Genomic DNA, 8,159 nt, shown 5'->3' on the forward strand with positions numbered 1-8,159 from the left:
TATCCAGCAAAACTATCGTTTAAAACAAATATGCAGATGAAATAAAGACATTCCCAAAGACTGAGAGAATTCACTGCTAGCAGACCTGCTTTAAGAAGTACTAAGAGGGCTTCCCTGGTGGTGCAGTGGTTAAGAATCCACCTGCCAATGCAGGGGACACGGGTTTGAGCCCTGGTCCGGGAAGATCCCACGTGCTGCAGAGCAACTAAACCCGTGAGCCACAACTACTGAGCCTGCACTCTAGAGTACTAAGAGAAGCCACCTCAATGAGAAGCCCGCGCACTGCAGCGAAGAGTAGCCCCCGCTCTCCGCAACTAGAGAAAGCCCGCACACAGCAACGAAGACCCAATGCAGCCAAAAATAAATAAATAAAATAAATAAATTTAAAAAAAAAAAAAACAGAACTACTAAGACATTCTTCTGGCTAAAAGGAAATGACAGCAGATGGTAACTAAAAGTCACAAGAAATGAAGAACATCAGTGGAAATAATTATAAAGATAAACATAAAACACTGCATAAACAAATTTTCTCTCTTTTCCCCTCTTAAATGATTTAAAAGAAAACTGCATAAAATAATAATTATAAAATTGTATTGTTGGGCTTAAAACGTATAAAGATGTAATATATATCACAATAACCACACAAAGGAGAGAAGAGGAAATGGGGCTATGTTGCAACAAAGTTGCTATAGTCTTTCAGAATTAGGTCACTAGTAACCTAAAATAGATTATGATAAATTATATATTATAATCCCAAGACCAACCACTAAAAAAACAAAAACTCAAAAAGCATATTAAAACACCTGACAAAGGAATTTAAAGGGTCCAACAGAAAAATACCTATTTAACACAAAAGAAGGCAGCAAAGGAAAAACCGACAAACAAAAAAGACATACAGAAACAAACAGCGAAATGGCAGATGCAATCCAACCATGTTAGTAATTAAATGAAAAGGACATGGTGCTTCCCTGGTGGCGCAGTGGTTAAGAATCCGCCTGCCAATGCAGAAGACACGGGTTCGATCCCCAGTCCGGGAAGATCCCACATGCCGCAGAGCAACTAAGCCCGTGCGCCACAACTACTGAGCCTGCGCTCTAGAGCCCGTGCGCCTAGAGCCCGTGCTCCACAACGAGAAGCCACCACAATGAGAAGCCTGCACACTGCAACGAAAAGTAGCTCCCGCTCACTGCAACTAGAGAAAGCCCGCGCGCAGCAACAAAGACCCAACACAGCCAAAAATAAAAAATTAATTAATTAATTTTTTAAAAAAAAGGACATGGATTGACAATCAAAAAATAGGCAGAAGCCCTAAACAGACATTTCTCCAAAGAAGACATACAGATGGCCAATGAGCACATAAAAAGATGCTCATCATCGCTAATTATTAGAGAAATGCTCATCGCTAATTATTAGAGAAATGCAAATTTAAACTATTGATACAATGAGGTCACACTGGTCAGAATGGCTATCGTTAAAGAGTCTACAAATAATAAATGTTGGAGAGGGTGTGGAGAAAAGGGAACCCTCTTATACTGTTGGTGGGAATGTAAATTGGTGCAGCCATTATGGAAAACAGTATGAAGGTTCCTCAAAAAAAAACTAAAAACAGAGTTGCCATATGATCCACCAATCCCACTCCTGGGCATATACCCAGACAAAACTATAATTTGAAAAGATACATGCACCCCTATGTTCATAGCAGCACTATTCACAATAGCCAAGACATGGAAACGACCTAAATGTCCATCGACAGATGAATGGATAAAGAAGATGTGGTAAATACACACAATGGAATATTCTCAGCCATAAAAAAAGAGTGAAATAATGCCATTTGCAGCAACATGGATGGACCCTGAGATTATCATACTAAGCAAAGTAAGTCAGAAAGAGAAAGACAAATACCACATGATATCACTTATATATGAACTCTAAAATATGACACAAATGAACTTATCTAGGAAAAACAAACAGACTCACAGACATAGAGAACCGATTTGTCGTTGCCAATTGGGGGGTTGGGGAGGGAAGGAATGGGAGTTTAGGATTAGTAAATGCAAACTAGTATATACAGGATGAATAAACAACAAGGTCCTACTGTATAGCACAAGGAACTATATTCAATATCCTGTGATAAACCATAACCGAAAAAAATATGAAAAAGAATATAGGGGCTTCCCTGGTGGCACAGTGGTTAAGATTCTGCCTGCCCGGCAGGGGACATGGGTTCGAGCCCTGGTCCAGGAAGATCCCACATGCCACGGAGCAACTAAGCCCGTGCGCCTCAACTACTGAGCCTGCGCTCTGTAGCCCGCGAGCCACAACTACTGAAGCCCACGCGCCTAGAGCCCGTGCTCCACAACAAGAGAAACCACCGCAGTGAGAAGTCCGCACACCGGCACGAAGAGCAGCCCCTGCTTGACACTAGAGAAAGCCTGCATGCAGCAACGAAGACAAACAACACAGCCAAAAATAAACAAAATAAATAAATTTATTTTTTTAAAAAAGGATATATATGTATAACTGAGCCACTTTGTGCTGTACGGCAGTAATTAACACAACATTGTAAATTTATACTTCAATTAAAAAAAAAAGGACATGGATTTAGGGACATCAGTGAAAATGGTGGAGCAATAAGAACACTGGCAAACATTCTCAGAAACAATTTTCAGAACTCTGGAAATTAACCAAGGACTTAAAGCAATCTGGGGAATGTTTACTTAAGAAAAGCAGCTGAATCTCAGAACAGCAAGCTTTGCAGCATTTTAACTTGACCTATTCCCATCCACCTATTCTCAGCTCCTGAAAACCAACAGCTCACAATTATAGTGAAAACCAGCAGTCTGGAAGCCATTGGAGGAGGCAAAATGGGATTGGAGAAATTTCAAAGCCCCATTCCCAGGGAATTCTCATTTGATCTATCTAGTGGTTGCCTGTAAGACCCCAAGCACAAGGCTCTATTTATCTGATCTGACCCAGGTATCATCCAGGGTAAACAGCCTTTTCCCCAGGGATGTTTGTTGAAAACTGTCAGAGACCAATGATGAACACTGCAGCTGCCTGGATACTGGTGGATAACAGCTGGAGCAAACAACAGGTTAACCAAGAAGCTATCAACCAACTTGACCTTGACATCTAGAACACTCCACCCAAACAAAAACAGAATACACATACTTTTCAAACACACATGGAACATTCTCCAGGAGAGACCATATGCTAGGCTATAAAACAAAGTCACAATACATTTAAAAGGACTGAAATTAAAGTATGTTCTGTAACCACAACAGAATTAAATTGGATATCAATGAATAAAGAAATTAGGGAAAACAAATATTTGGAAATTAAACACTTCCAAATAACTCATGGGTCAAAGAAGTAATCACATAGGAAATCGAAAAATAAGGTGAATAAAGATCAAAATACAACATAACAGAATTTATGGGCTGCAGCTAAACAGTGTTTAAAGAAAAAATTATAGCTATAAACACCTACAGTGGGCTTCCCTGGTGGCGCAGTGGTTGAGAGTCTGCCTGCTAATGCAGGGGACACGGGTTCGGGCCCTGGTCTGGGAAGATCCCACATGCCACGGGGCAACTAGGCCCGTGAGCCACAACTGCTGAGCCTGCGCGTCTGGAGCCTGTGCTCCGCGGCAGGAGAGGCCGCGATGGTGAGAGGCCCGCGCACCGCGATGAGGAGTGGCCTCCGCTTGCCGCAGCTAGAGAAAGCCCTCGCACAGAAACGAAGACCCAACACAGCCAAAGATAAATTAATTAATTAATTATTATTTAAAAATACCCTATTAAAAAAAAAAAAAACCTACATTACAAAAGAAGACAGACCTCAACTACAGCCTAACCTTCCAGCAAAAGAAACTAGAAAAGAAAAGCAAACTAAACCCAAAGCAAGCACAGGAATAAAATTATAAAAATTCAACTGGAAATCAATGAGACAGAAAACAGGAAAACAATACCAAAAACTGAATTAAACTAAATGTTGGTTCTTTCAAAAGATTAACAAAGCTGACAAATCTTTAGCTAGACTGACCAAGGTAAAAAGAGAGAAAATATGAATTACCAAAATCAGCAATGAAAGAGGGGACATCACCAACCTGCCAACCCTACAGAAATTTAGATTATAAGCGAATACTATCAACAACTTTATGCCAACGAATTAGATAACTGGCACAAAATGGACAAATTCTCAGAGAGACACAAAGTACCAAAGCTGACTCAAGAAGAAATAAAAAATTTAATATACCTGTAACAAGTTTTTAAATATTGAATTAGTAATAAAAAAAACTCTTCCTATAAAGAAAAGCCCAGGTCCAGATGACTTACTTCACTGGTGAACTCTACCAAACATTAAAACAAAAAATAATACCAATTCTTTACAAACCTTTCCAGAAACTCATTTTATGAGGCCAGTAATACCCTGATACCATGACCAGACAAGGAGGACATCACAAGAAAAAAACAACAAAAAGTCCTTAACAAAATATTAGCAACCAAATCCAGCAATGTACAAAAGGGATTATTCACCACAATCGAGTGGAATTTATCCTAGGAATGCAAGGCTGGTTTAATATCCAAAGATCAGTTAATGTAATATATCCAATTAATAGAATTAAAGACAAAAAAATACATGATCACAGAAACAGACATAGAAAAAGTGTTTGACAAAAATCTAATCCCTAGTCATGATTTTTTTCAAAAAGAAAAAGAAAAGAAAAACTCTGAACAAAGCAGGACAAAAAGGGAACTTCCTCAACTTGACAAAAGGTATCTATTAAAAACTTATAGCTAATGTCATAATTAAAGATGAAAGACTGAATACTATCTCCCTAATATCAGGAACAAGGCAAGGATGTCACTTCAATTCACTGCTACACTGAAGGTTCTATCCAATGCAGTCAGGCAAGAAAAAGAAATCAAAAGTTTCAAATTGGAAATGAAGATGTAAAACTGTCTTTATTCACATACAACCAGACAATATGATCCTGTGTGTATAAAACCCTAAGGAATACACGAAAATCTATATAACTAATAAGCAAGTTCAGTAAAGTCACAAAATATTAGGTCAATATACAAAAACCAATTGTATTACTATGTAAAAGCAATTAACACTCCAAAAATGAACTTAAGAATACAATTCTATTCAAAAGAACATCAAAAAGAAAAAAACACTTAGGAATAAATTTAAAACAAAAGACATGCAAGACTCGTATACTGAAAACTACAAAAACATAGTTGAAAGAAATTAAAGACCCAAGTAAATGGAGAGACATTTCATGTTTATAGATTGAAAGACTCAAAATTACTCAGATGGCATTTGTGCCCAAATTGATCTACAGATTCAGTGTAATCACTACCAAAATCCCAGCAGGTAGTTTTGCAGAAATTGACAAGCTAATACTAAAATTTGTATGGAAAAGCAAAAGACCCAGAAGAGCCAAAACTTAACATCTCCCAATTTAAAAACCAATTATAAAGCTACAGTAATCAAGAGAGTATAATTTTAGCATAAGGATAAACATATAGATCAATGGAACAGAACTGAGAGTTCAGAAATAAAGCCCTACATTTACCATCAACCGATTTTCACAAAGGTGCCGAGACTATTCAATAAAGGACAGTGTTTTCAACTAGTGATAGGACAATTGGATAGCCACATCCAAAAAGTCCCTTACCCCACACCATACACAAAAATCAATTCAAATGACTGTCTCATAGACATACATATAAGAACTCAAACTATGAAGTTCCCAGACAAAAACAGAGGAAAATTATCTTTGTGATCTTGGGTTAGGCAAAGATTTCTTAGATATACCAAAAGCACAATCCACAGCAGAAAAACTCATCAACTGAACTTCATTAAAATCAAAAACTTTTTCTCTCCAAAGGACACTATTAAAAAAATAAAAAGAAAATCCATGGACTGGCAGAGAACATTTGCACATATCATATATGTGATAAAGTACCTATATCCAGAGTACATAAATAACTCTCACAACTCAATATTAAGAAGTCAAACCCAACTTTTCATTCCTCTGGAGCTTAAATTCCCTGGCTCTCTCGATCTCCCCTTTTAGGGCAAAAGATCATTTGTTATCCTTGACAGAGAAGTCAGAAACCAAACTGGTCAAATCTGCTTCTTTTTCACCACCCACCAAGACGTCCACAACCACGCCAAGCAAGAACCTATCCTAAACATCCGTTTTCGCTTTTCTGGATGTTAGTTAGCTGCCGAGATAAGCCGCCCTCCGGTAGCTGTTCTTTGCTGCATCTTTTCAAATGTGAGTCAACTCAGGGGACTCCTGTGCAACCATTCCAGTGTGTTTAGACCTTTCATCCTTCCTCTCATTCCTGTTACTGCTCCAGTTAACATTTCATTTCCGAATTGTTCACCGACTCCAGCCGGCCCACGCTTTTTCTGACCTTTTGAAGTCAGCTTTCCTAACAGCAGAACTTCTGGGGTCTGATTGGCCCGAAGGCGAATCCCAAAGTACGAACACCTGCCAGCTGGGGGGCCGTGGGCCTGTCTCATAACCTCTCCGAGCCTCCCTTTCCTCCCCCGTAACTGTGGCAACAACCTCGACTCCCGAATGACGCGAGCCGGGCGCAACACCTGGCACGTTTCGGCCACTCGGTACGTGCTGGCAGCGCCCTAACGCACTCCCCTCCGGCAGCCCGCTCGAGGGTCGTGCTCTCCGAAGTTTGGCCACCCAGCGTCGCCAACCTCTCCGAGAGGGCCGAGTGCCTCGGGAGGCGCGGCCGAGACCGGAGGGCAGCACGGAGGGAGGAAGGGAGGGAGCCGAAGTCCTCACCTTTTGGTCCAGCTCCAGGCGGTAGGGCACGGCCTGGATCCTGCGGCGCGGCCGCGAGCCGGCGCGGGGCTGGGGCCCGGAGCCGGGCAGCACGAAGGTGGGCACGCCCAGCGCCCCGGAGAAGCTGAAGCCCCACACGAAAATGCGGTCGGCGCGGGTCGCGCGCTCGCCCACGTACTGGAACACGGGCGCGTCCGCCTCGGCCTCCGCCGTCTCGCGCCGGCTCCGCGAGCGCCCGGGCGCCGTCCAGTGTCCGCGCCACAGCCCAGGCCCGCTCAGCCGGCGCCCCAACCGAGTCCCGGCCGCCAGCGCCATCCTCCGCTACACGCCTCTGCCGTTCCCGGGCGCCGCCATATTGGCGACCTTTGACCTCCCCCGGCGGAAGAGCCTGCGTCCACGTTTACTATTGGCTGAAAGCAAAGGCCTTGAGGGCAGCCAATGGCTCAGGGAGGCTGGAGGGCTGGGCTGGACTGGGCGGAGCCTGGTATCGCCCGTTCCTGAGTGACTCGACCTAGAGGACCCGTCTCGGCCCTACCGACTTAGTGCGCAACCTCTCTGCGAGCTCCGGCAGCCGGCCTGAACTCACTCGCCTTCCCGCAGAGCGCGCGTTTGCTGAGCACCTTCCCGGCTCTGGTGGGCGCTCTCATTTTGCAAAGGCCCTTTGCTTCTTGGTAATAAGCAGGAGTAAAATGTAAGAGGTTGCCCACTCTGCGCGACTCCAGCGTAGTGCTCTCCCCTATCCTCTGTCCCTCGACATTTTTTACCTGGCCCTGTTGCCTCTGTTCCCGCGCCCACGCCGCTCAGTCGGCGCTCCAGCCACAGCGAGCTCCCTGCTGTCTCCGACAGTGCATCCTCCTCCCAGCGTCACCTCGCCCCTCAGCCCATCACGCCACTTAAGGCAGGTGGCTCTACTTGTAATTTCTGAATCCCAGGGATGTTTCAGGCCTTCCTCTGCACACAGCGCCTTGAATGCCCTTCCCACTGCCCTCTTCTCCCTGCAGGTGTCTAGCAAACTCCTACTCGCCTTCTAACATGCAGCTGGAGCACCTCCTTTGAAGTTCCAGGAAGGCAAGAACTTCATTCAGATTGTCCTCACCAGTTTTGTACTAGAGCTTAGCATGCAGCCAGGAACAAGGCATGCCCTCATGAATGATTTGGGAGTCTGGGGACCTGGGTTCCTGTCCTGGCTCTGCTACGGACTTGTCCCGTGATGTTGGGAAGTTGTCTCCCTCCTCTGGATCTCACCTCTAAAATGAGGAGGTATTAAAAAAAAATCAATACATGAAAGGAATTTTTGAACTTCATGGCCTGTAGCATCTCTTGCAGCCCATTATGATCT

General features: G+C 43.4%; 1 protein-coding gene across 11 annotated transcripts in view; it reads right to left on the reverse strand.

Moving 5' to 3' along the window:
- The window catches only part of RCC1L (RCC1 like), a 42,115-nt gene extending 34,906 nt beyond the window's left edge, over nt 1-7,209 (reverse strand). For 5 of the 11 annotated variants that reach the window (XR_014235320.1, XM_082358591.1, XM_082358593.1 and 2 more), the window contains exon 1: nt 6,821-7,205. Coding sequence is in view for 9 of the 11 variants with exons in the window: in XM_082358591.1 (XP_082214717.1) it covers nt 6,821-7,135 (315 nt within the window). In the remaining 2 variants the exon portion in view is untranslated. Of the gene's footprint in view, nt 1-6,820 lie in introns of all 11 variants that reach the window. The other 6 variants (XR_014235319.1, XM_082358595.1, XM_082358587.1 and 3 more) reach the window with 4 other exon arrangements.
- Between the last annotated feature and the right edge of the window lie 950 nt (nt 7,210-8,159).

Source organism: Balaenoptera borealis, assembly GCF_965194805.1.
Source record: "Balaenoptera borealis genome assembly, chromosome: 16".
NCBI classification, from domain to species: domain Eukaryota; kingdom Metazoa; phylum Chordata; class Mammalia; order Artiodactyla; family Balaenopteridae; genus Balaenoptera; species Balaenoptera borealis.